This window comes from Cupressus sempervirens, chromosome 2 (assembly GCF_028749045.1).
Source record: "Cupressus sempervirens isolate cs-2001-9-10 chromosome 2, ASM2874904v1, whole genome shotgun sequence".
Lineage (NCBI taxonomy): Eukaryota > Viridiplantae > Streptophyta > Pinopsida > Cupressales > Cupressaceae > Cupressus > Cupressus sempervirens.
Genome location: NC_143119.1, coordinates 279,247,890 through 279,274,681, shown reverse-complemented (window position 1 = coordinate 279,274,681; position 26,792 = coordinate 279,247,890). Strand labels below are relative to the sequence as shown.

The window sequence follows — 26,792 nt, the reverse complement described above, 5'->3', positions numbered from 1 at the left end:
CAGACGAGAGAGAAGTTAGATGCATGCATTGGGAGAATGTTATTTGCTAATGGCGTTCCACTTCACATTGCTCAATCTCCTTATTTTAAGGAGGCATTTCAGAAAGTAGCGAAGGCGGGATTACCATCATATGTGCCACTAGGTGAGCACAAATTGAGGACTAAAATCTTGGATGATGAGTATGCCAAGATTAGTGAGTCCATGGAGACCGTAAGGGCTGTTTGGGAGGAATTGGGGTGCAACATTGTCATGGATGGGTGGACGGACATTAGACACCATCCACTCATCAATGTTATAGTCACATGTACAGAGGGCCCATTCTTTCTTAGGGTGGTTGATTGTCCAGGGCATCGAAAAGATGCTGATTTTCAGTTTCAGATTCTTTGAGAAGCCATTGAGAAGATTGGGCCACAAAATGTGGTCCAAGTAGTGACAGATGCAACTCATGTGTGCAGAGCTACAGGGAGGCTTATTGAGGCCACATATCGGCATATTTGGTGGACTCCTTGTTGTGTGCATGCTATGAACAATGCTCTAAAGGACATGGAAAAGATTAGTTGGATAAAGGGAGTGGTGAGTGATGGTAGAGATGTGCAAATGTATATCTGCAACCACCACACCTCACATGCACTATTAGGAGCTTCGCCAAGAAGGAGTTCCTAAAGCCAGTTGAGACACGATATACATCCTATTTCATTCTCTTGGAGAGAATGCTTGAGTTGCAAAAGCCACTGCAACTATGGTTATGACGAATGAATGGAATAGGTGGGATGGTTCCAAGTCAGAGCAGGGGATGAGGGTGAAGGATATAGTTAAAAGTGATGTATTTTGGAGCGATGCAAAATACATTGTCTCTATTATTAGGATAGTCTTCGAGGTGATCAGGTATGGAGATGGGGATGCACCCACACTTGGAGAGGTGTATGAGTGCATTAATTTTATGCTTGGGCAAATGAGGGCAATTGTGCGAGAGAAGGACTCCACATTAACCTTCTACAATGATCAAATTCGGCCTATTATTCAGTATAGATGGGACAAACTTAACACACCCTTACACATGGCTGCATATACATTGAATCCGAGGTGGTACATGACTAGGCCTGGTAGAGTTACACCACTTCACGATGATGAGGTGATTTATATTACATAACACTTTAAGACTTAGATTCTTATCATTTTATAAATTAAAATCATTTACATTACTAGCATCTTAATTCTTCTATTTGCTAATAATTTGTACTTTGTAAATTTTTTCAGGTGAAGAAAGGGTTCTTCAAGTGCATAGATAGGATATATGACCTTGAGACAGCAACTAAGGTTTGCATTGAGTGGACCAAATTTGCTACTCTTAGGAGTTACAATCAAGCGGCAAAGGCGGATATCAAGACTATGACACAAGAGGATCCCATTTTGTGGTGGTCAACTTATGGACCGAAATCTACAACCACCACACTAGCTATTCATTTGCTGTCCCAGATACTTAGTTCCTCAACTTTTAACTTTTCATTGTTCATTGTTCAATGATCATTGTTCAACTTCTAATTCCGGAGTCTTATATTGGCCAATTATTTTTCATCTCAGGTTTCTAGTTCCTTAGCTTCTGAGAGGAATTGATCTGCATATAGCTTCATCCACTCTCTTAAGAGGAATAGACTTACCTCTCAGAGAGCAAAGAAGCTAGTGGTTGTACACAGTGTGTTGCGTATCGATGACCACAAGACAAATGTGTACAAGGAAAGCCCAGCATCACGATGGGATGTAGAGCCTGAGGAGCCATCACAGATTGATGAGGAGGAGGATGCTTTAGATCCAGCCACGAGGCTAGTTGGTGTTCCCTTTTTGGCTCTTGATCTTGGAAAGACTGATAGTTCCAGTAGCGATGAGTTTCAACTTCCAGCCTCCAAGGGATGATCATTGATCATTGATTTGGCATTTTGATTTGGACTCTTGGAGACTTGTAGTTTTTGTTTGCATTATATACTTATTTCGATATCATGATTCATGGCACATGATACTTATTGTAATCATCTTTATGTCATGACTCATATGATCATTGATTACTATTAGATAGTAGAATCTAGATACTCATAATATTGATCTGAAGATTGATATATAGACTAATATTTATTATTTTTTGATGTTCAATGTTCAATGTTCATTGTTTGTTTGTTATTTGATCATGAATCATGATGTTCTAGTTGAAAACTTCAATGCAATGTTCAATGTTTAAGTTTTTTACATCTTTGTATCTTATATCATATAATTGTAGTACATCTTTTCATAACTAGCATTTTAAGTATCATATGTATAGTATATACACCCCTGCTCCCTCTGCCACCCCCCCGTCCCCTGTCGCCGTCCCCCGTCATCCCCAAATCAAGGCCCCTCTATCCTCCCGTCTCGAAAACTTGTTCCCCTATCCCCCCATCCCCACATCTCCCAGGGTAGTGTAACTATGGAAACAAGCAAACATTTGCATAGAGATAATGCTTAATCCAAATTTCAAACCAAACCAAAACCAAAGGTTAAAAAACAATTCCAGGAGATTCTTGAGAGATGCTTGATCTGTTTGTCAGTATTAGACACTCGCAATTTGTCTAACTCCATAAATTAACCTGTGTTTTTGGTGGACTGCTTCAATTTCAGGTTGCAAGACCTTTGGTTTGTCAACTGATAAAGTCACTCATAAGCTTTCATCAAAGGTTGTGTGATTGCAACAAAAAAAGCATAAGATTAGATACCACTAAGAAAAATCCATTCAACAGTGCTGGCCAAAATCAGACTGCACGGCTCGTAGATCCTAATGTTAATTGATATAGGAGCATCGAGCTTGGATTTTGGTGGAGTTATGCTTTTCATGGTTAGGGATGTGTTGGAGACAAATTAGAGAACCTTTCCTCATGATTGCATAGAGATTAGATGGACTGAGTTGAAGTTTGAGTCATTTTATCTTACTTTTGGAGATATGTTATTTTGGTGCCTATTGCAAGTCATGTAACTAGTTTTCTACAACGAGTTAGAGAATAAAAATTTCAGGGATTAAAGAGGGCCTAGAGTACTAACTATGGTTTGAAGCGCGAGTTCTAATTCATTTGGAGCTAAGAGATATCGCAATTTTACTCAGACATCGATTTTGGGCATTTAATTGTTGTTACAGGCCGACTTGTGGCATTTAATTTATGTATTTGTATTTAATTTGTGTTCTGGGCCGACTTGTGGCTTAGATTGGTATAAGTAGGGGTTGTGGGAAAGTCTTTAGTCATTATTCATCCATCGTAGAGAAGAGGAGTGGCCAAAGAGTAAGTTTTCCTGAGTCTATGAACAGAGCGGCGAATGTGAGGCAATTTACAACAGGATTGTGATGGAGTTGTGAATGTGTGGACAGAGCATTGAATGTGAGGCAGTTTACACTTGGACCTTGGATGAAGTTGTTTAGAGCTAGTAGCTGCGGCTTGGAAAACAAGGAGATTTCTTGGTGGGCTTGCGAGCACAAGTTGAGATCTTCCTTGGAGGTTTTTACCAAAGTGTGGATCTCGACTAGCTAGGGTTTGGACTAGATCTTGAGGGATCTTGCAGAACTGATTGTTTTGTAATTGCTATTGTATTTGGCCATAACTGAGAAGGTCTTATAGCCCGGCACATTGCAGGTAATCAATTATATTTTATCAATATATTATTGTAATTTGGTATCAGATCTTGCATTATTGCTTCTTGCTGTTGTGTTTCCGCTATGTGGTTATTTGCTGGGGGCCAAGACATCTCCTTTGGGGATACTCCTACCTTGCGCTACGTCAGATGGTATCAGAGCGAAGGTTGTTCCTGAGCGTGTAGACAAATCGCCGAAGTTGAGGCAGTTTGCACCAAGACTTGGGTGGAGAAGTAGATCTAATTTGATATTGATCTAGTGGTGGATTTTCTTTTTGGTGTCCTATATCTCTTGGTTGTGAGGTGGCAGATCATGGTTCTAACTTGCAATTGCAGCGGGCTTACAGATGGATCGATGGATGCAAAGATGGATGACTGATCTTGTTGAGGCATGCTCGTAGAGAGTTTGTGGATTTCAGATCCGTGGTCCTGGACTTGTGATGTGGTTCTTGATTGTTCATGCGAGATGGCAGGTTGCGATCTGACTTGCAAACAATTTAATATTGTCACAAGGAGTGTGGGAAGGATTTGTTGCAGAGGGTTTACAAAGATCTTGGGATATGACTCTAAGAGTATTGGACCTTGAGATGATTGCGAATCTCCGTATGTGGTGGAGAGGAGGTTTTCTGAGATGTCTGCTTGGTTTGAAGCTAGCTTGGTTGATCAAGTTAAGGATGGGGTGAGGAAGGAATTTCGTAGATGTTTGTGGAGTTGGAGTCTACCGATCCGGAAGAGAGTTGTTTGGCCGGTTAAGAGACTTGTTCGTGAAAGAAGATGGCATACCAAGGTCGAGGTGGAAGAGGTTGATTTTGTTGATCGGATTGGGGAGTCTGATACAGAACTTGCAGAGCAGCTAAAGGTTGTTGCTGAAGATATTCCTAACCTTGTTGATGTTGGGAAAGATGTTGGTTTTCATGATCAGTTGGTTGAGTCTGACATGGAAATTGCAGAGCACTTGGTCGTAGATGATCCGATTGCTGTTGGTAATGAGTTGTGTGTTGCAGAGCATCTTGTTGTGAACAGTGAGATTGTTGGGGTTGTGAGTTTGGTATGTGTTGATTGAGATCTACATGTTGCTCTTGATGTGGATTTTGTTGCTGCTGATGTGTGGTTTGTTGCTACTGGTATGGATTCACTAATTGCTGATGTGGATGAAGGTCTATTGTTGAAGCATTATGTTCAGTTTGTTCTTGGGTGTGAGCACACTGATCGGATGGTTGAGATTCTGGTGTTTGACAGAATGATACAGATGTGGATGATGAGCAAATTGCTTTTCTTGTCCCTATTGGAGTGGAAGCCTTTGGTGAAGATGAAATTGGTTGTTGCTCTTTCTTTGGGCATCAAAGTGTGGGACACACTTTTATATTTACCTGGGGAATCTGATGTAGGAGCATCGAGCTTGGATTTTGGTGGAGTTATGCTTTTCATGGTTAGGGATGTGTTGGAGACTCATTGGAGAACCTTTCCTCATGATTGCATAGCGATTGGATGGATTGAGTTGAAGTTTGAGTCGTTTTACCTTGCTTTTGGAGATATGTTATTTTGGTGCCTATTGCAGGTCATGTAACTAATTTTCCACAATGAGTTAGAGGATGAAAATTTCAGGGATTGACGAGGGCCTAGAGTACTAACTACAGTTCGAAGCGTGAGTTCTAATTCATTCGAAGCTAGGAGATATCGCAATTTTACTCAGATATCAATTTTGGGCATTCAATTGTTGTTGCAGACCGACTTGTGGCATTTAATTTATGTATTTGTATTTAATTTGTGCTCTAGGCCGACTTGTGGCTTAGATTGGTATAAGTAGGGGTTGTGGGGAAGTCTTTAGTCATTATTCATCCATCGTGAAGAAGAGAAGTAGTCGAAGAGCAAGTTTTCTTGAGTCTGTGAACAAAGCGCCAAATGTAAGGCAGTTTACAACAGGATTGTGATGGAGTTGTGAATGTGTGGACAGAGCACCGAATGTGAGGCAGTTTACACTTGGATCTTGGATGAAGTTGAAGCAGAGCTAGTAGTTGCGGCTTGGAAAACAAGGAGATTTCTTGGTGGGCTCGCGAGCACAAGTTGAGATCTTCCTTGGAGGTTTCTACCAGAGTGTGGATCTGGACTAGCTAGGGTTTGGACTGGATCTTGAGGGATCTTGTAGAACTAATTGTTTTGTAATTGCTATTGTATTTGGCCATAATTGCGGAGGCCTTACAGCCCAGCACATTGCATGTAATCAGTTATATTTTATGAATATATTATTGTAATTTGGTATCAGATCTTACATTATTGCTTCTTGTTGTGTTTCTGCTGCGTGGTTATTTGCTGGGGGCTAGGACATCTCCTTTGGGGATACTCCTGCCTTGCACTGTGTCATTAATGCCCCTAATTTGAAGGTCCTAAAACAACAGCAGATAGCTTTGACAGTGATGCAATCCACGTAGACACAGAAGCTAGATAAAGACTAAGCCAATCCCACAACAACGGACCCCAACCAACAGGAGCAAAATCTCTGGATTCAGCAGGCAAATTGACCCAAAATTATGGAGAATTCTAAATGAGCCATTTATTTCCCGCAACCCCTATATGAAAACTCAGTAACTTTTTGTCAACGGTAGCTTAAAATAGGTGTACTAAAGCACTAAACTTCAAAAGCTACAAACAGAGAGTCCTGTCTTATCACAGTAGTTTAGTTATGGTGGTAAGGCGATACTTTTTTGAATAAAAAGTCCTAGGTAAAACAATATTCTATTTTGCAGCAGTAGGTAGTTAATGCAGTAAGGGTATTTTTATTTTAAGTTTGTTTGATCAACAATGTTGTTAGAGGAATGCTGTATTGCCATCTGTATAAGAAGCATTCTATCTCAGAACTCCAAGCTCAGCAGGCACTGTTTTAAGCTTTTGGTGTAATTATTAGTATATCCCATCATTTATGTTTCAAAATAAAGTTCGACAACTTGGAAGTGGGTTTAGTTTCCCAAACAGAAAAACCTTCATAACCATGATTCCCTAATCACCCCAAAATCAAGAGAAGCTTTAGGAAATGACTAATGAAAAACAAATTATTTAAAGATGGGACTGCTGGAAACAAAAGAAGCCCAAATCATGACCACCTAGGAATGCCCAAAATACACTAGAAACAAAACCCTCCAATGGATTTCCTGCAATAAAGGCCCAAAAACTTTCACCTATGCTACATTTTGAGTTACACTAATATCATCATTGATCAAAACATAGAATTACTATGGACATATATTGAACTTTTAGTTTATATTGAAATTTTAGTTTGTGGTTTTTAAACTGGTTTCCGTTAATTTGCAAGTCATTTGCCAATTGCAAATAACTGCCTTGAAAACATGTTTCCCAGGAAATGGGCTTTGGGATGTACTAGCCTTTAGTTTGTGATTTTTTTAAATAGTTTTTTGTTAGTTTGCAGATTGCTTGTTTCACACAAACACTGGCCTAGGAAACATCAGTTTATCAGGAACAAGTTTTAGGATGTAATAGCCTCCAATTGTTCCTTTTCTGATAACGCAAAAGAAAACATGGAAGATCAAAAGAAAATTATATTCCCAAGATGTGTTTCACAGTAATTTTCTATTTTGCACGACAGAGGGAAAAGAGTACCTTATAATTGAAGAAATAGCCAGGTCAATAAATGAAAAAAACGGGCACACTTCTTAATGGAACAATAGAGAAAAAGGAAATGGTAAGAAACCACATTGGAGATGAGAGAAACTTCCACGAACTCTAAGATATGATATTGATAACTCCTAGAAACTTGAAACTTTCAAAAAGTTGGACTTCACCCTCAGTTACTTTTCTGAAACTCCTACAGTACAGAAGAAATTGCCTGAAACAAATTTTGAGGATCCTACCCTTCTCTGGGAGCTTCCACAAATCTCTTGGAGGCAAAGAGATTTCAGAATCCAAAAATAGGATTTTTCAAAGTACCAGAAATAGTTTTCAAGACTTCAGAGTACCATTTGCCACTAATGAAGATCACTTTATAATAAAGAACATTTTGCACAATAGTAACCAAAAAATAAATACTAAACTTTAATGAAATGTAAACATAACTAGCCCTGTGACAGAAGGATCCCTCAAAGAAGCTTGGTGCTGATGGGGATGAAAGCATGATGGCATGACACATGCCAATAGGAAGACAACTTTAGAAAGCACAGTAAGAACTGGTGCAGAAGGAACAACCACAATATGTGATAGCATTTTCAACTTTAAGCATCAGCTGATCAATATACAGCAAAAGTATACCTACATCAGCAGCTGAAAACTTATACTAAATGTAGAGACCATGGATATGTAAGCAGGTCAATACACTAAAGTTACAAATAACTTGTAATAACCCCAATAGGTTATAACTTCTTCAAACACCAAAAACTTTATACTTCAGTTGTTTGACATTTCGTCAAACACTTTGCAAGCAAGCTCTGATACCATTGTAATGGTCCTGCTCAAATCCGACCTTAAAATGCTGATTGAAGGCTCAAAGAATTTTGTCAAACACTTTGCATACAAGGGGTCATATGACTGATATAACTTTTCAGATTGCTGCAATGACTCTTGTTTTGATTTGCATCAAAGAGAATGCTTACAAAAAGACTCCAGACTATCTAAACAATAACCTAATATGAATGTGCAACTAATTTTGGCAATATTCAATACATATATGTGACTTAAACTACTTGCAAAATGCAGCTACAGCAATTAGTAATTATGACAAATACTTTGGATGCAACCTAGGATGGCATTAATGCACTTACAACCAAGTGGCATTAATATAAACACTTAGTATGCAAAATTATAACATTATTTATGCCAAAAAGAGAACTTACAGCCAATTGACATTTTGTCAAACAATTGGCATGCAAACTAATAAGCTGATCATCAAACTCTAGGTTTGCAATATAGATAGTCTAAAAATTACAATGCTCTTTCAATTGCAAAATCCTAGCCTTCCTTTGATACCAATAATGCCAAATGGCAAACAAAGACAAATACAATATGAAAATAGTGAAGTGCTGAAGCTATATTTTGTACTCAGCTGAAAACCTACATTTCTCAGAAAATATGCCAAATGAGAAGTGAAGAACCTGATTGTAGATGGCTGTAATAATTTTCTATAATGCTGCCCCTTCTGGTTTGCTTTTTTCTTATCTGCTTTTTCCACTTGCTTTTTCCAGATTTGCTTTTTTCGTTTTTGCTTTTTTGAACTGCTTTTTCGGATTGCTTTTTTTGGAGCTGCTTTTTCGGACTGCTTTTTCCGCCTGTTTTTTTCGGGTTTGCTTTTTCGGACTGCTTTTTCGGCCTGTTTTTCGGTTCTGCTTTAAAATGGCTTCCAATAATTTCAGAGCTGCTAGAAATGACCTCCAATAATTTTGACCCTGCTAAAAATGTCTCCTGAAATGCTGAAATGCTGAAAATGGCCTTAGGCCTGATGATGAAGTGATTGAATTATCACCTCCAAATGTGCAACCCTTCAGAAGATATTTCACTTCCTCAGTTATGCAAATCCAAGGGAGTTTTCATTCCCAAAGATCAACTGACTATCTGAAACCACTTGGCTCCACAATAGACTATGTGACTGAATCACAATTTGATGTCAAGAGAGAAATAAACAACTGAATGATCAGAATGAAGCCCGGGATGCCTATTTATTCTTTTTTCTCCACTTTCTCCAAAAACTTCTAGAACATTATTTTATTTTATCTATTAAGGGACTTTATAAAATATTTTATAATTCCAATCACTTTATTAAATTAATTAAATATAAAGTTACCTTTTTAATATCTATTTATTTGATAACTTTATAAATAATTAACTTAATACCACTTATTTATTTAATTAAAATAATTAATTAGTCATCCTCATAAAATATTCATTATTTTGGACAGCCTAATTAATTAAATTAATTAAATCAAATTGCCTCCAAAATGGGGACATGACAGTCCGCCCTTCCTAAAATTGCTTGTCCCCAAGCAATGGTTGAACAATAAACCAATCAATCCGCCTGGATCCCAAATGTAGTCATGAACTATACTGCTATCAATCAACACAGGCTCCTGCAGTATCCTCTGCAATATAACCAAGAGAAATTCATAATCAAACTCACAATTACAGCTCAACCAAACTCCAAAATCACAACTGCCACAGTCAGAAACCCACGAGACACAAACTCTTAGAACATCAGAACCCAAGTAAAGTGGACAACTCAAACTGCCAACACAGTAAATACCATCAACGCATCCCACTGGCCTATATGGAATGTACAATCCAACTCTGCAACAATGGTGACCACTCCCACATGAAACTGCACCAAATACAAAGAATCCACACACTGTACATCTACTGTAGTTAACACAACTCTGTAGATTACCGGCCACTGTCTCATAACCATAACTCCCATGCACCCCTGATGGCGAAAAGACATCACAAGATAAACAACAAGAAATGGAACCTAAACCAAATCTGCCTGCCATCAACTCCTCAACACAAGGATCAAATGCTAACTGATGTACATACCCTGCAGTATAATGCTAATAAAAAGAACCAACCCCAGTCAACAACTCACCATGAACAAGTGATACAACCCACTGTGACTGATCACCAGCTAAGTCAAGAGATGTCATAGCCAAAGGAGTAGAATCAATAACAATAACCGCTGAAGCATCACTCCCAAACTCCTGCTCTAAGTCATGTATTATCAAGCTATCAACCGCAGAACCTATCACCATGTCATGCCCATCACAACTCTCATCCCGTGGCATCAAACCATCCCATAACTGATGACAAGCACTAGGAACCAAAGTACATCTTCGTATCATCATCTCATCAACATGGTCATCAAAGGTAAATTGATGAGCATACCTCACAGTGTAATGCCGATAGAATGCGCCAATCTTAGTCAGTGGCTCAGACTGCAATCCAGATGAAACTAACTGCAATCGATCACTAACCAAGCTGGAATAGACTACTACCTCTGAAGACATTGCCAAGGGAGTAGTATAAATAGCAGGAACCATGCCAACTGCCGGCTCACCAACATCACACATGATCTTTGATACAACATCTCTAGTCTCTGTGCCATTAGTACTAGAGGCCACGACCATGTTAGGCATACCACAACAATCTGCTACAACACCCAACTCAACTGAACCTGACTCTAGTGGGAACGAACCCGATATGCCAATGTTAGTATCAAGGATGGATGCATCCCCATCTCCACTGTCTTTGACAATCTCGACCATGGACATCCTCGGATCACCAGACACCACAGCTTGTGATTGTACAGAATCTGGTAAAGACTGCAATCGCTCTAACTCCATGGTCACCTTAGCCAAATGAAACTGTGACTCCTCAAAAGCCAACTGTGTACTCTCAAGAATCTCAGAAGTCACCTCGAGCTGCTGAGTAAGGTCACTCACCTCATCTTCCTTGACCAATAATGCATCGTATGCTGTACTTCCCCACTCCATAAAATAATCTCTGTCGGCTACCAACTGCATATAATTCTGTCTCAGAATCCGGATAGCCTCCCATAAAGAGTGGAACTCTGTCAAGGAAAGATAACTGCCTCCCTGCTCATCACTAGTAGGAGAACCCCATCCATAAACTGCTAACAACAGACGAGTAGCATCGAAATGCTGGCAAGCTATAGCAATGTCTCTCTCACTAACTCTCAACTAACTAGACACATGATGGCACTGGCTAGACTGTCTCCTACAAACCTCCTCTGACGCACTGTCTAAAGGAGTATCCTCAAAGTTACTAGTCTCTAGAGTATTACCATCCATATCCTGCGAATCAACTCCAAAGCTCATATCAACATACGAAGTATCAAAGTCTGTAGCACTGCTGTCCAACTCCTTTGTACCAAAAGAAACTGTCAAGGAAACTAAGTCTTCAAAACTGCCCACTGCATACTCCTGGATGTCATCAATGCCACTATGATCCTGGGACTCATTTGTACACACTACCAAATATGAAAGATCTTCAACACATTCCAGTAAGAATGATCAACTGGATATATGAACAAAGCCCATCACCGGTGTATAAAAACTAATACCAACATCGAACAAGCTACTGGCACAAGAAAAGACAACACCGTGCAATCTACTAATCAAATCCACGATAGCAACCAAACAATCACTGCTACCAAAAAGTGTTAAAGACCTCCAGTCAACTGAATCCCAAACGCCAATATAACAATCTCGAATCCATATCCGTAAACTAGAATCAGCTGGTAACTCAAGCAAACTCCTCACATGAGTAATATGATTAATACCAACTAACTCCACATACCTATCTAACATTGTCCCTGTATACTGGATGTGAATGCAAGATGAACTCACAACATTATCAACAACCACATATGATCCGCTTGCCGCAGAAAGCTGAGTATTAGGAGTGCAAGATGAAACTAAACTCAACTCCATGCCATGCTTATCCCCATGTCTCTCCCAGTCCTGTAATGCCAATGGAGTATTCACCAAAGAAGCTTGAGTGTCCTCAGCTTGCGAGAAAGCCTATCAACTTCCTCCTCCTTCCTCCTCAAGGCATCTGAATAGTCTCCAGCAAGGCTAAGAAGATGGTCACGATCTGATAGAAGATGTAAATAACTCAACTTCATCATTCCCATTCCTTCCCTAATTGCCTGTAAGTCAACACAAGAAGACTTTGCCTGAACTCCCTTATGTCTACCCTGTAACTGAATCATCCGAATGTGATCCTCTATCATAACCTGCATCCTGTCATGATGAGATAATGAAGTCACAATACTGTCTTCGTTCACCTTCAGCTGGCTGGACAAATCATGTGAAGTACTACCAGCCTTAATCTCATGTGACGAAGCATCTGACTGAGCCTGGTACTCTCTCTCAGCAAAGTCATGAATGCTCAATGTCTGCTCATCTCTACCAGGTATCTCACCATCATGCACAACAACATCCTCATAATCATCATTTGAACTCACTACGCTGTAGTCACTGCTTGTTGGAAGAACCAAACCATCCTGAGTACCTGAGACATCACCCTTTGGCAACCTATATACAACTGTCTTAACTTGAGTATCAAGTTGACAGTTACTATCCATCAGCGTAATATCCTTCACCACTTCTTCCTGTGGCTGAACTAAAACCTTTGCCTGGTTGCAAGCTTGTTTCTCGACCTCCTCATTAAGGTTCCTAGTAACATCCCTCACTGTATCAGTCAGTGCTTTGCGAGAAGATCTACCAAATAGAAATCCAGTCAACTTATCCACCTTAGCTGGGTCGGACAGTATGTCATTCATCATACGGTGGTGCTTAACCAACAGTTCAGACATGTTATGGCTTATTTTCCTAAGTTCATCTCGAATGTCTAAATAACCATCCTTTCTACTATTCCGACTCTAGATACTGTGTCTATCAATTGTCCAAGATCGTGCCCTCTGAGACTCTGTACTATACCTGTCCATTTTGGATAAAGTAGAGTGCTGATCACTCATGTAATTCGGTTCTCACCCAACAGGATGGCAAGAAAATCGCTCTAATACCACTATAATAACCTCAATAGGTTATAACTTCTTCAAACACCAAAAATCTTTATACTTCAGTTGTTTGACATTTCGTCAAACACTTTGCAAGTAAGCTTTGATACCACTGTAATGGTCCTGCTCAAATCCGACCTTAAAATGCTGATTGAAGGCTCGAAGAATTTTGTCAAACACTTTGCATACAAGAGGTCATATGACTGATATAACTTTTCAGATTGCTGCAATGACTCTTGTTTCGATTTGCATCAAAGAGAATGCTTACAAAAAGACTCCAGATTGTCTAAACAATGACCTAATATGAATGTGCAACTAATTTTGGCAATATTCAATACATATATGTGACTTAAACTAATTGCAAAATGCAGCTACAGCAATTAGTAATTATGACAAATACTTTGGATACAACCTAGGATGGCATTAATGCACTTACAACCAAGTGGCATTAATATAAACACTTAGTATGCAAAATTATAACATTATTTATGCCAAAAAGAGAACTTACAGCCAATTGACATTTTGTCAAACAATTGGCATGCAAACTAATAAGTTGATCATCAAACTCTAGGTTTGCACTATAGATAGTCTAAAAATTACAATGCTCTTTCAATTGCAAAATCCTAGCCTTCCTTTGATACCAATAATGCCAAATGGCAAACAAAGACAAGTACAATATGAAAATAGTGAAGTGCTGAAGCTATATTTTGTACTTAGCTGAAAACTTACATTTCTCATAAAATATGCCAAATGAGAAGTGAAGAACCTGATTGTAGATGGCTGTAATAATTTTCTATAATACTGCCCCTTCTGCTTTGCTTTTTTCTGATCTGCTTTTTCCACTTGCTTTTTCCAGATTTGCTTTTTTCGTTTTTGCTTTTTCGGATTGCTTTTTTTGGAGCTGCTTTTTCGGACTGCTTTTTTCGCCTACTTTTTTCGGGTTTGCTTTTTCGGCTTGCTTTTTCGGACTGTTTTTTCAGCCTGCTTTTTCAGACTGCTTTTTCGGCCTGCTTTAAAATGGCTTCCTATAATTTCAGACCTGCTAGAAATGACCTCCAATAATTTCAGCCTTGCTAAAAATGCCTCTTGAAATGCTGAAATGCTGAAAATGGCCTTAGACCCGATGATGAAGTGACTGAATTATCACCTCCAAATGTGCAACCCTTTAGAAGATATTTCACTTCCTCAGTTATGCAAATCCAAGGGAGTTTTTGTTCCCACAGATCAACTAACTATTTGAAACCACTTGGCTCCACAATAGACTATGTGACTGAATCACAATTTGATGTCAAGAGAGAAATAAACAACTGGATGATCAGAATGAAGCCCGAGATGCCTATTTATTCTTTATTCTCCACTTTCTCCAGAAACTTCTAGAACATTATTTTATTTTATCTATTAAGTGACTTTATAAAATATTTTATAATTCAAGTCACTTTATTAAATTAATTAAATATAAAGTTACCTTTTTAATAACTATTTATTTGATAACTTTATAAATAATTAACTTAATACCACTTATTTATTTAATTAAAATAATTAATTAGTCATCCTCATAAAATATTCATTATTTTGGACAACCTAATTAATTAAATTAATTAAATCAAATTGCCTCCAAAATGGGGACATGACATAACTACATATAAAATATGTCCATAGAAGAAGTTGTTTAGAATGGAAATTAAGGCTCAACTTTTATCTTGTCAATCTGCACAGTGCTTTAGCGGTACTGTGAGGTTCATTTCTCTAGTTTGTTCCATACAGTCCTAACTGATAAATTCTTTATTAGCATTTACTCTATGGTCTGCACTTGGTACAGTTTTTAAATTACTATATACAATATAATAATATATATAAATTTCTGTTTACCAAGAAAACAGCTTTTTTTTAAATGCAATTTAATATGTTTCACTAGACATGGTGGAAGAATCAATGCATAGCACTTGAGATGTTAAAAAGTTCAACTCATTCAAAAAAGTCACCATTGAATGCTCTAGAATATTAATGTTCACTTCACTCTGTGACACAGCTTTCAAAAGAAAAGCAAATTGCAATTATTACTGTAGAAAGGTTGAGTGTGCTTATAATCTTAATCCCAGCGGCAACCTTTGGAAGACATGTTCACAAGTGTTATTTATGGGTAAACATCAGTTTATTCAATATACTAAGATGCATATCTGTATGATAATGGTCTACAATTAAACGACTGAAAGGAAAGCAACAGAAAAACTACAGTGACACCAGAGATATAGCATATGACCTGAGCAATCTTTCCATTTTTTAGGTGATACCGAACTCCTGACCAATCAATGTACTGTGTAAAATGTGAATAAAATGCCGACAGAGGATATAAAAAATTATCCACCACCATTGCTATAAATACCTGTATCAAGATATAGCACATGCTCAGGAACTAATTAAGTGAAGAAGTTAGACAAGGAAAGTCATTTATCCACTAAATCAACTAACTAAACAAAAAATTCAATGATCATACAAGACCCCAGTTATATTGATTGATAGAGACGCGTGGCTCCTCAGGAGATAGCACATTGCAAAGCTCAATTTCCACTCTTGTAATGTTCCAAACAGAAACAATTTCTATCATGGTGCATACAGCCAAGCAACCAACAAGAATCAAGCCTGTACAAAAGAATTATCAGGTCCTATTCTTTATACAATTGTAATAAGGGGGAACAATTGAAAAATGAACGTCCAAAGATCAATACAAAAGATTATATCAAATTGTCATATAACCCTATTAATTAAATCAACCAATCAAATTAACCAATTTATAATGAATTTTGAATTTTCCATATCCATTAGAAACAAAATGTCAAACGTTTGCCCTGTTAATGGGATAATTAAAAATAATAAAAGAAACTGAGCTCATTGAAATTTAAATGGGGGTTTTTGAAATTAAACTTCATGGCACTTCTAAATGTAATCCTGTGGCTTGGCAGGAGCAGGTGGAGTGTGTTATTCTCAAGGTTTGTTTGTGAAGGGGGGTCTTTTTTTCTTGAATCACAGAGAAACGATGAAGTCAAAGCTTTAGCACTTCTGGGCTTTAAATTAGCCTCTTCTATGGGATGCAAAATGATATAAGTTATGGAGATTTTCTAAAAATGATTAGAATGTGGACAAATAAATGTTTGAATGACTTGAAGCTTGAAAATTTCTACGAAAATTCAGAATATAGGTCCTTTGTTTGAATCAATCTCCTTTATCATTGTTATAGGGAGTATAGTCAGGGAGCTGATCACGTGGCAAATACTGTGATTTCTCAATTCTTGGCTAAGACAAGAATTGACATGGAGTAGAAGGAATTAGATGATTTCAAAGGTAGATTACTTGCTCATGTACTCCTCCTAAGACACAATTCTGCTTGCCTCAATGAGTAAGGTTTGGTGGCAGCTCTGAAAGATAGTATGATAAAAGTTTATAGAAGTTAATTGGAAGCCACCATACCAAGAGCCTTATGTGGCACCAACAAAGGCATGTTATATTAATTGATCAAGGGTCTCTTTGTCTATGCCGTTTGTGTCCTTTTTAACATGTGACAAGTTGTCATGGGGTGCTTGCTTAAGCAGTGAAACAAAGCTCTGATGGAATATTGACATAGATGTCAAAGTCACTCAGGAGATTGTTGTGATGCTGTCATTGATGTCAAATGAAGACATGAGATTGTTGTTGCCTATAGCATGATAATTTGATCAGTGAAGATAAATTGATTATCCTATCACAATACATTGAGTGCATACTGAAGTCACCGATATAAGCAAATTCAAACAGATGTTAAAAAGTATTCAAGTCAGTCTGCAAAGACAATACAGAGATATTCATGGTGTCGACAATATACACAGATGAGGAAATAATATTATCTGATAAATCCATGGAACATGCAAAATTATATGAATCATATATATATATACAACAGTAAATAGTAAGACTTAATGAAGAGAAGCAACCATTTATTAAAAAGGTAAGCCCATAGTTTTGGTGTGTACCCTACTCAGCAAGTCCACATTCAAGTCAACATAAAGACACGAGAAAATGGCCTGATAAAATAAAGGAAATATAAAAATTAACAGCAATGATCTGGAAAAGATCATAATAGCATAAGTGAAACAGAACACCATCTAGCAGTCCATGGGCACACAAAATGATATGAAAATATATATGCAATGACTTCCATAATGATTAATGTATATTATGACAGTCATCATTTATTTACGCAAATCTGAAGTATTAACAACAAGCTAACAATAAACTCAGTGATATAAGCAAAGACACATACAGCTGGTGTCAAGAATTTGCATGTCATTAAACAGAGATAGAAACCATGAAGTTATTCAAAGGAAAAGTGGCAATTATCTAGCAAAGAACATCCTAGACATGTCAGCATAGAAGAACTGACAGTGGTCAAATTAATGGTGACTGTGGTGAATATTTCAAACAACAATAACAACTAATATGAAGCAGAGACAAATATTAAACATGTAACGGTTCTGACAAGGGAATATGTAATGGCTCTGATTGTGCAATCCAATCATAGCAAATTCTTCCTCTTCTCAGCCTTTTCGTCTTCCATTGAATGTTACCAGTATGGAAAATGAAAATCCAGTTGATGCTGTACTGAGAATTATAATTCGAATAGAGATATTGCCTTGCTTGAAGAGTGGGTGTAGTCCAAACATTCTGGATGAAGCACGATAAATCTGTGTGTTAATTAAGTTATCTAATTTAGTTTTAGATTTTATATTCTTTACTGTATTTTCTTTAGCCCAACAATTGTTATCAGAGCTGGTTAAGCTTGTTTGATTTTATGGAAATCGGTGAAGATTTATAGGCATCATGGATGAGGCAGATAAGTGGAAAATCAGTAAATTTTCTGGGAAGAACTTCGAGCTATGGAAAGTGCAGATGGAGTTTTTGCTCATCAAGATGGATTTGCAACCTATATTGCTTCGTAAAACAAACGGCCAAGGAAAGATGCCGGATGAAGACTGGGAGAAAATGGATTTGAAAGCATGGGCAACAATTTCCTTAGCTCTCTCTAGCAACGTGTTGTTTAACGTTTAGCAAAGAAGACAACTAGAGAGCTGATTGAAAAGTTATCTTCATTATATGAGATGCCCTCAGCTTTGAACAAAGTTTTTATAATGAAGTTATATAATCTGGAAATGAAAGAAGGGGGAGTGATGTCGAATCATCTGAATGAGTTTAATACATTATTCGGTCAACTCATTTCATTTGGTATCCCACTAGATGATGAAATAAAAGCCATTTTATTATTATCTTCACTTCCGAACAGCTAGGAGGGTGTAGTAATGGCTGTGAACACTTCAGTTGCAGCCAAGACCAGGTTAAAATTCGATTAAGTTGCAGCCACACTACTTAGTGAAGACATGTGAAGGAAGCACCAAGAACCCTCTTCCGGTGATGCTCTAATAGTTGTGAGCACAAGCAATAGAGGAAGAAGTCGTGAAAGAGGAGATAATAATAGTAATAATGGAAGAGGCAGATTGAATCACCATTCGAAGTCTAGAAGAAGAAATGGTACTTGCTGGTTTTGTGGTAAACCAGGCCACACAAAGAAACAATGTTGGAATTACAAGAAGGCTCAAAACAAAGTAATCTAGAATGGCATAAATACTACAGTTGATGGAGCTTTGGTACTCGCAGCTGGTGACATGGATTCAAGTTCGTGGGTTCTCGATTCTGGTGTATCTCTTCATGCTACTCCATGTTGGAGTGCGTTCACAAATTACCACAAAGTTATGTTTGGTAAAGTTTTTTTTGGGGATAACAAAGAATATGATTTTTCAGCAAATGGGATATTTTATTGTCACTGAAAAATGGTAGTCAATGGCTTTTAAAACACTCAAGTGTAATCTGATTCCAGATAGTCAGTTGTATACATAAGGTTGTAATGTTAACTTTGATCTTGATTCATGGAGAGTGTCCATAGGTCAGTTAGTTTTGGCTAAAGGAAAGAAATTTGGAAGTATATATGTCTTAGAGTGCAATAGTGAAGTGGGAGAAACCGTGGCGGTTGTGGATAGTAATGCTGAACTTTGGCATAAGAGGCTCGATCACATGAGAAAAACGAGTCTTGAAGTCATGCTTCGAAGAGACCAGCTTTTAGGTCTTAAATCTCTTAATTTGGAGTTGTGTGAGCATTATCTTTATGGCAAGAAAAATCGCACTAGCTTCATAAGGACACATCATGACAAGAAATCTTCTCCATTAGAGCTTGTGCATTCTGATGTTTTCGGTCCTACGGAGGTAACTTTGCTAGGTGGTGCTAGCTATTTTGTCACATTTCTTGATGATTGCACTCGAAAAATTTGGATTTATATGTTGAATAAGAAACCTGAAGTATTTTCAAAGTTTAAACTTTTTAAGGCTATGGTGGAAAATCAGATTGAGAAAAAGATTAAATGTCTACTAATAGACAATGGTGGTGAGTTTTGCTCTTCGGAGTTTAATAGTTTTTGTGCAGATCATGGAATTCGGAGGATTAAAACAATCCCTTATACACCTCAAGAAAATGGTGCAGCAAAGAGGTTAAATTGAACTATTTTAGAGAGAGCTTGTTATATGTTAGCTAATGCCAGTTTAGGGAAGGAATTTTGGAAAGAAGTGTGCAATATTGTTGTTTATCTAATTAACTAAGCCCTTCATCACGTCTTGATTTTGATATTCCGGAAGTGAGATGGACTAGTAAAAGAATTTCATTTTCTCATTTGAGAGTTTTTGGGTGTGATGCATGTGTTCACATTCCTAAGGAGCAAAGAATGAAATTGGATTTTAAATCCAAAAGGTGTGTATTTCTAGGGTATGGTGAAGATTAGTATGGCTTTCACTTGTGGGATTTAGTAGTTCAAAAGTTGTTCGGAGTCGAGATGTAGTCTTCAATGAGAAATCATTCTCAAGTTTGAAATTAAAACAAATTTCTCATTCCAATTATATTAAGCTTGATTTATTTGGCAATGGTGAGCATTCTCACAAGTCTTGGGTTACATTTCATCCCATTGTTATAGTCGTGACTTCACAAAATGTTGGTATTCCCACACATACTCCACTCGTGCCTTGTATAATCTATGCCCAAACCTCTCTCACCAATACACCAACTATCATAACTCCAAGCATTGGTCAGCATGACACTCTACTTCAACCTGCAACTTCCACACAACCTCCATTCTGTGCACCCCACACTTTATTTAAGCCGATATAAAGCAATGGAACTGTTGCCTCTCTCCACTGGGCACCCACATCACAAACTATTTCCAACGTGGACTGGTGTGTCCCAACCGCTCCAACTTCTCTCTTTGATTGGTCGCAGGAAGCTTCTAGCAAACCCCACACTCATCGTAGCCCATTGACTAGCACGCAATCTCTCCATGATACCGTGCAGCATCCAAGCTTTTATCCTCTAGATGTGGACGGTGACCATCAGATGGGTCGGATTCACGTGGATTCCTCCCAATTCCATTCTACCTTTACACCTATCCATGTGGATTCCTCCCAATCCCATTATGTGATTTCCTCTATACCGAATGTTGGGATTCAACAACCCTCTAATTTGGAAGGCTCTAGACCAATAGGGACATACCAAAATATCGAACAAGGTACTGAAAAAGTTCCAAATGCTTTACAAAATCAAGCAAATCAACATGACACTACATATACAAGTTCTTCTATTCAAAATACAAAATCTGTAAATGAAGTATCACAACCAAGGAGATCTACTAGAGAGAGGAACATCCTCGGAAGTTTGATGACTGAATTATTGTTCTCTTTGTTCTGATCAGGCAGCGCCACAAACTTTTAAGCAAGCTTGTAGTGACGTAAACTCGGTGCATTGGATGGATGCCATGAAAGATGAAATGGAATCTCTACACAACAATTAGACTTGAGATTTGGTTCCTCTTCCACCAAATAGTAAGGCTATGAGAAACAAATGGGTCTACTAGATAAAGGAGGAAGATGGAGGATGTGAAAAGTCCAAGGCCAGATTGGTAGTGAAGGGATTTGCTCAACAAAAAGGTGTGGACTTTATATGAGATTTTCTCTCCAGTTTTTAAAATGCAAACCATTTGTTTGGTTTTAGGCATAGCAGCAGCTTGGGACATTGAACTTAGGCAACTTAATGTAAAAACAACGTTTCTACATGGGGATATTGAAGAGAAACCATAAATGGAGCAACTGGAAGGATTTGTTAAACAGAGGTAGGAATATCTATATTGCAGATTAAAGAGGAGTTTATATGGGCTGAAGCAAGCTCCGTGCCAATGGTATTTAAAATTTGATAACTTCATGACTCAACAAGGTTTTACTCACTTTGAATCAGACCCATGTGTTTACTACAAAAGGCTTCCTACTGGTGAGTTTGTGATTTTGCTACTGTATGTTGAAAATATGTTGACTGCTCGAAAAAGTATGAGAGTTATTCATGAGTTGAAGATGTATTTGGCTCTTCATTTTTCCATGAAAGATTTAGGGGCAGCGAAGAGGATTCTTGGGATGGATATAATCCGTGATAGACATAAAAGAGAAATTAGATTATCTCAAAAAAAGTATATTCTTAAAGTTTTAGAAAAGTTTCATATGTCAAATGCTATATTTGTTGCCACTCCGTTGGCTGATCAATTTGGGTTGTCTTCAAAGATGTGTCCTTCCACTCCGGAAGAAAAACATAAGATGGACAGTGTTCCTTATTCTTCAGCTGTTGGGAGTTTGATGTATGCCATGGTTAGCACGCATCTAGATCTTGCTCATTCAGTGGGAGTTGTGAGTGGTTTTATGAGTAATCCAGGTAGAACTCATTGGCAAGTGGTTCAATGGATTCTTCCATATATGAGAGGCACTTACTGTCATGGTTTAAGCTGTAATAGTAAGACTCCTTATATTTGTGGTTATGCTGACTCTGATATGGCTGGAGATTTAGATAAAGAAGATTTACTATAGGCTATGTGTTTACTTTTGTCGGGGCAGCAATTAGCTGGACTTCTCGTAAGCAACAAGTTGTTGTTGTTTCCTCTACTGAGGCTGAATATATTGTTCTTGCTGAGGGGGCCAAAGATCTTATATGGTTACAATGATTGTTTGGAGAGTTGGGATAAAAACAATCTAACTTTACTCTATTTTCTGACAGCAGGAGTGCCATTCATTTGGCTAAAAATTCAGCTTTCCACATTTGCACGAAGGATATAGAAACCAGATTTCACTTCTTCCGTCATGCTCTTGAGGAGGGAAGGCTACAATTAGAGAAGATTGATACAAAGGTTAATCCGGCTGATGTGTTTACAAAGGTTGTACCTCGAGAGAAGTTTGAATTCTATGAGCTTCTCTCGGCATTGTCACGACATAGCAATAAATATTCCAAGTAGGGGATATCTCTGTGCAGCACTGATTGGACTTTAAGTGGGAGATTGTAACGCTTCTGACAAGGGAATATGTAACAGTGCTGATTGTGCAGTCCAATAATGGCCGACTCTCTTCCTCTTCTCAGTCTTTTCGTCTTCCATTGAATGTTATTGGTATAGAATATGAATACTGTTGTTCATTGTACTGAGAATTATAATTCGAATAGAGATATTGCCCTGCTTGAAGAGTGGATGTAGTCCAGACATTCTGGATGAACCACTATAAATCTGTGTTAAATATTGTGTTTTAAGTTGTCTGATTTATTTTTAGATTTTATATTCTTTTCTTTTATGTATTTTCTTTAGTTCAACAAAACAAAGGTATTGAATGAAAAGATTTATTAATGATGTAGGAGAACAACACAGTAAGCATTAAGTAAGGAATGAAAGTAATCTTTAAGAGTTCGGATACCTTTCAGCAGCATGAAAATGGAGCCCGATAAAATATACAGGGCAGGTATGTTTGACCAGAACCCTTGAAAGGAACAGCAAAGAAACTTACCAAAGAGAAGCATGGTTGAAGGAAGTCATGGAAATCATAGGTTACCATAACATTGAGATGCTGTTAATAATATGAGAAAAGATACGAAGCAGTGACCACCGTGTTAACATACTAGCATCTCAAGGAGGAGGATGTCATAGATTTTGTATGATCGATTCTTATGTAATAGATGACGATAAGGTACAAGACTACTATAAAACATTAGACAGACCATGATACTTAGATAATGTTCTCATACCAAGTGCGAAAGAGAATACATCTCTCTGTCAGAATGATATCAAATAATATTCTGGGAAATGACACATGTTAAAAACAGAAAACAAACTTCCCGTATAAAGATAGGAAGTTGGAATTTGTGATTCTTGAACAATTATGATGAATCATAATGAGTCATGATGAGAGTTTGTAAATCCTGCAAACACAAATAATAAAGGGAATCCACGTGAATAGTCAAAGTGGCAATATATTTGCCAAGTTGTTGGCTGTGATACTCTAAAATGGAGTTCTATTGGCCGCGTAATAGACACACAAATTATGAATGAATATCACAATCATACTGTGACTTCAGATAGAGGAAAGAAATGATTGGTATAGAAAGAAACGATACCATATAAGGAATCTATCTGAAGAAACAAAGATTAAACCACCAACGCATCTATAAGGAATGCAACCTGTCCATAGCAAGAAGTTTGACACCAACAGCAATATAGTCGGGAATGATTTGTTCAAACTAATTGCATGACATAAAGATTAAAATTGTTCTTAGTGCAATTAAAAACTAAGATATGGAAGGTTGTGATTAAAGCCATGATTTAATTATATACAAATAATTCATTACGGTGGATTATGAAAAGGTGCAAAGCAACTAAAATGTCCATTTAATAAGTCATGATCATGATCGTTCATGAGGACTATAAACAATATGAAAGGAAGAAAGAATCCATTCACATCAAAAAATGAGGAAGAAGTTTATATAGTGAGTGAAATGAGAATAAAAATAATATATCTCAGAATTATAAGAAGAAAATTAGAGAATAAAAAACAAAGGTTAAAGCTGAAGTTGAAAGAAGTGTATTGCAAGAAGTTTGAGAAGTAATAACAGGTTAATAAAAGAAATAGATAATCAGATTTTTTATCTGATACATTTGTTCATATAGAAGAAATATGAATGTAAAAAGGAAGAATATGTGAGTCAACAAAGTGAAGTGTGTAAAGTAAAGAAGAAGTCAAATTAAAGAGAAGGGTATATGTATGCTGAAGTTGAATTCATGCATAAATATATACTAGATTGAAGAAGAAAAATTTGTGTAGTTAAAATATCCATCATCAATTGTCAGAGCAACAAAAACAAAGGTGGAAGATAAGTTTCATCAGCAGTGAGTGTAGAAGCTTCCAGTAGGTCGAAGCCTACGAAAAGTGGGAATTGGAGCTTCCAGTGAGTCGGTGCTCATAAACATAGGGGTTGGAGCCTCTAGTAGGTCATAGCCTACAAAACATTATAAAAGAACAATTTATATAAGAAAGCATCTATTTGTTGTAGTTTTCTCCCACATTGGGTTACCAGGTAAATCTTGTGTTATTGTGTTCATGTGCATAATTGCTCATTTCAACATTTGAAGTAAATTGTTTGGATAAAAGTTTTAAATTGGAAAAGTTGTTATTATACTGATTCACGCCCCCCCCCCTCCTCCTCCGCCCCCCCCCTCTCAATATAATCATGTGCTCTTCAAGCTCCTAGTATCCAACTCTATTACTATGTAGATGAGTAAAACGATTCACAAATATTCGCTTTATTGTGACATGGTCTTAGACCATCACCTAAGGTAAACTATCCATGTTGATTACAACATCAAGATTTATTGAATATAATCTAGGTGATGATGACATAATTAACACAAGGGGGAGATGAACTCACGCATCAAATGCTAAGGATTTCTCCCCTAATTGTCAGTTAGTGATCTAGAAGGATTTATTTTCTCTACATGTCAAAGTGAGGACTACAGTTTACAATGCAAAAACAAGTCTTTAATGACATCAACCTCTCAATATTATTACCATAGTAACACGATGACGCATTCCTATTAGAAATGTTTAGAATAACTAGGGGGAGGGGGGGGGAGTGAATCAGTTACTCAAGGTCCTTGTGTACCATTTGAAAAATTAAACAAACATTCATTGTTTTGCTTATCATGTTGTTGCTCGGTCTCTACTAAAAATATTGTCATAATCATAACTTGCTTTGCATAATGAAAACATCTTGAAATGTAAAACATATAAAGCAATCAACACAAATATTGACACTAGGGTTTTATGTGGAAACCCAATTTGAGAAAAACCACCAGCAACATGTCACTACTTTTCACTTTTTTGAAGTGAGCTTTATTAGAAGCCAACCCTGTTAAAGGTTACAAAACACACTATTAAATGTGACATAGTTAAAAGATTTAATCACTCTGTTAGGAGTGGCCTTGTCAAAGGACTTTGATCATTCTATGTAGAATGTTACCTAGTTAAAGGATTTACACAGACAGTTAAGTCTTCCAAATGACTATTAGGTCAACCTCTGTTAAAAGGATTTCAATACAAACTGTTAACAATGATTAGAAAGAAAGTAGTAGGTTTTGATTTGTGTGATTACAGCTCACTTTTGCAGGTTCAGATCTCTGTTCGGTTCATGTGTTGAGTCACTAATAAGTCCTTCACTGTCATCTCTGATCTTGATTCGCCTAGCAGTCCTTCAAGCAATCCACCTTCTATCCTCATCAACACTTAAGCCTTCTGCTCAAATTCACTCAACAACATCAGCATCATCTCTGTAAGCTTTCTTTTCTAGCTTCGCATTTGCTCACACTTGTGCACTTCTAATCAACCTTCTTTTGTATATGTCTCTTGCATATACTTGCACACATATACTTCACGCACATACTCTCTATGGTTCGGCTTTGTACCTCTTTAAATAGGCAATTCTTGCTTTACCATTTTCTATGACCACCATGGATCTTAGGGTTTACGACCAGGTTCAACACAATTCATTGTATCTGTCCATCTCCGTGATCTTCTTCTAGAAACTTCTCTTAGAATTCGTCTCTTAGGCCTTTACCTAATCCTCACCTTGAATTTTGTGATCCAACTCATCAATCTTATCTTCAACACGGTTTACATCTCCCAAGAAATCAACTGAGTTGGCTGGGAATTATAATTTTCTCAAATTCATTCTTAACATTGTTACTCAGCAATCACTAAAATCTGACACTCGGTCATCACTTAACACTCGATCGTTGTAAAACATCTTGCTCACCATCAACTAGCTCGCTCGATCAATACTAACACTCGGTCAACACTAGATTTGCTCAACACTAATTGTGGCTCGGTTGACACTAGTATTACTCGGCCTTCCTTAGCTCTTTACTCTATTGCTCAGCTTAGCTTAACTTTTGATATAAGCAATCACTTTGTTTCCGCGCAGTCTAACTAATCAAATGTCCATTTGTGGCTTCCCTTTCATAACCCAACCTTTCCTCTAGGTGCTATTGTTATGAGCAATTTCTCAAATCCTCTTCATCAATCAAAATAGATATGACATTTAGATTAGGTAGCAACATGTCTTATCAATAGATTTGACATCGATAAAAAAAAAAATTGTTCTAATTGTAAGTTCCCAACAGTCCCCCTTGGAGGTGGGGATGCA

At 37.4% G+C, this 26,792-nt stretch overlaps 1 protein-coding gene across 4 annotated transcripts in view; it reads right to left on the bottom strand.

Moving 5' to 3' along the window:
• LOC149572131 (Nucleotide-diphospho-sugar transferases superfamily protein) overlaps positions 1-26,792 on the bottom strand; it is a 137,461-nt gene that overhangs the window by 5,303 nt on the left and 105,366 nt on the right. For all 4 annotated transcript variants that reach the window (XM_089813423.1, XM_089813426.1, XM_089813424.1 and 1 more), the window contains 2 exons: positions 15,669-15,814; positions 15,435-15,557 (listed from right to left, as the gene is read on the bottom strand). In XM_089813423.1, the coding sequence (XP_089669549.1) occupies positions 15,435-15,557; positions 15,669-15,814 (269 nt within the window). The remainder of the gene's footprint in view (positions 1-15,434; positions 15,558-15,668; positions 15,815-26,792) is intronic.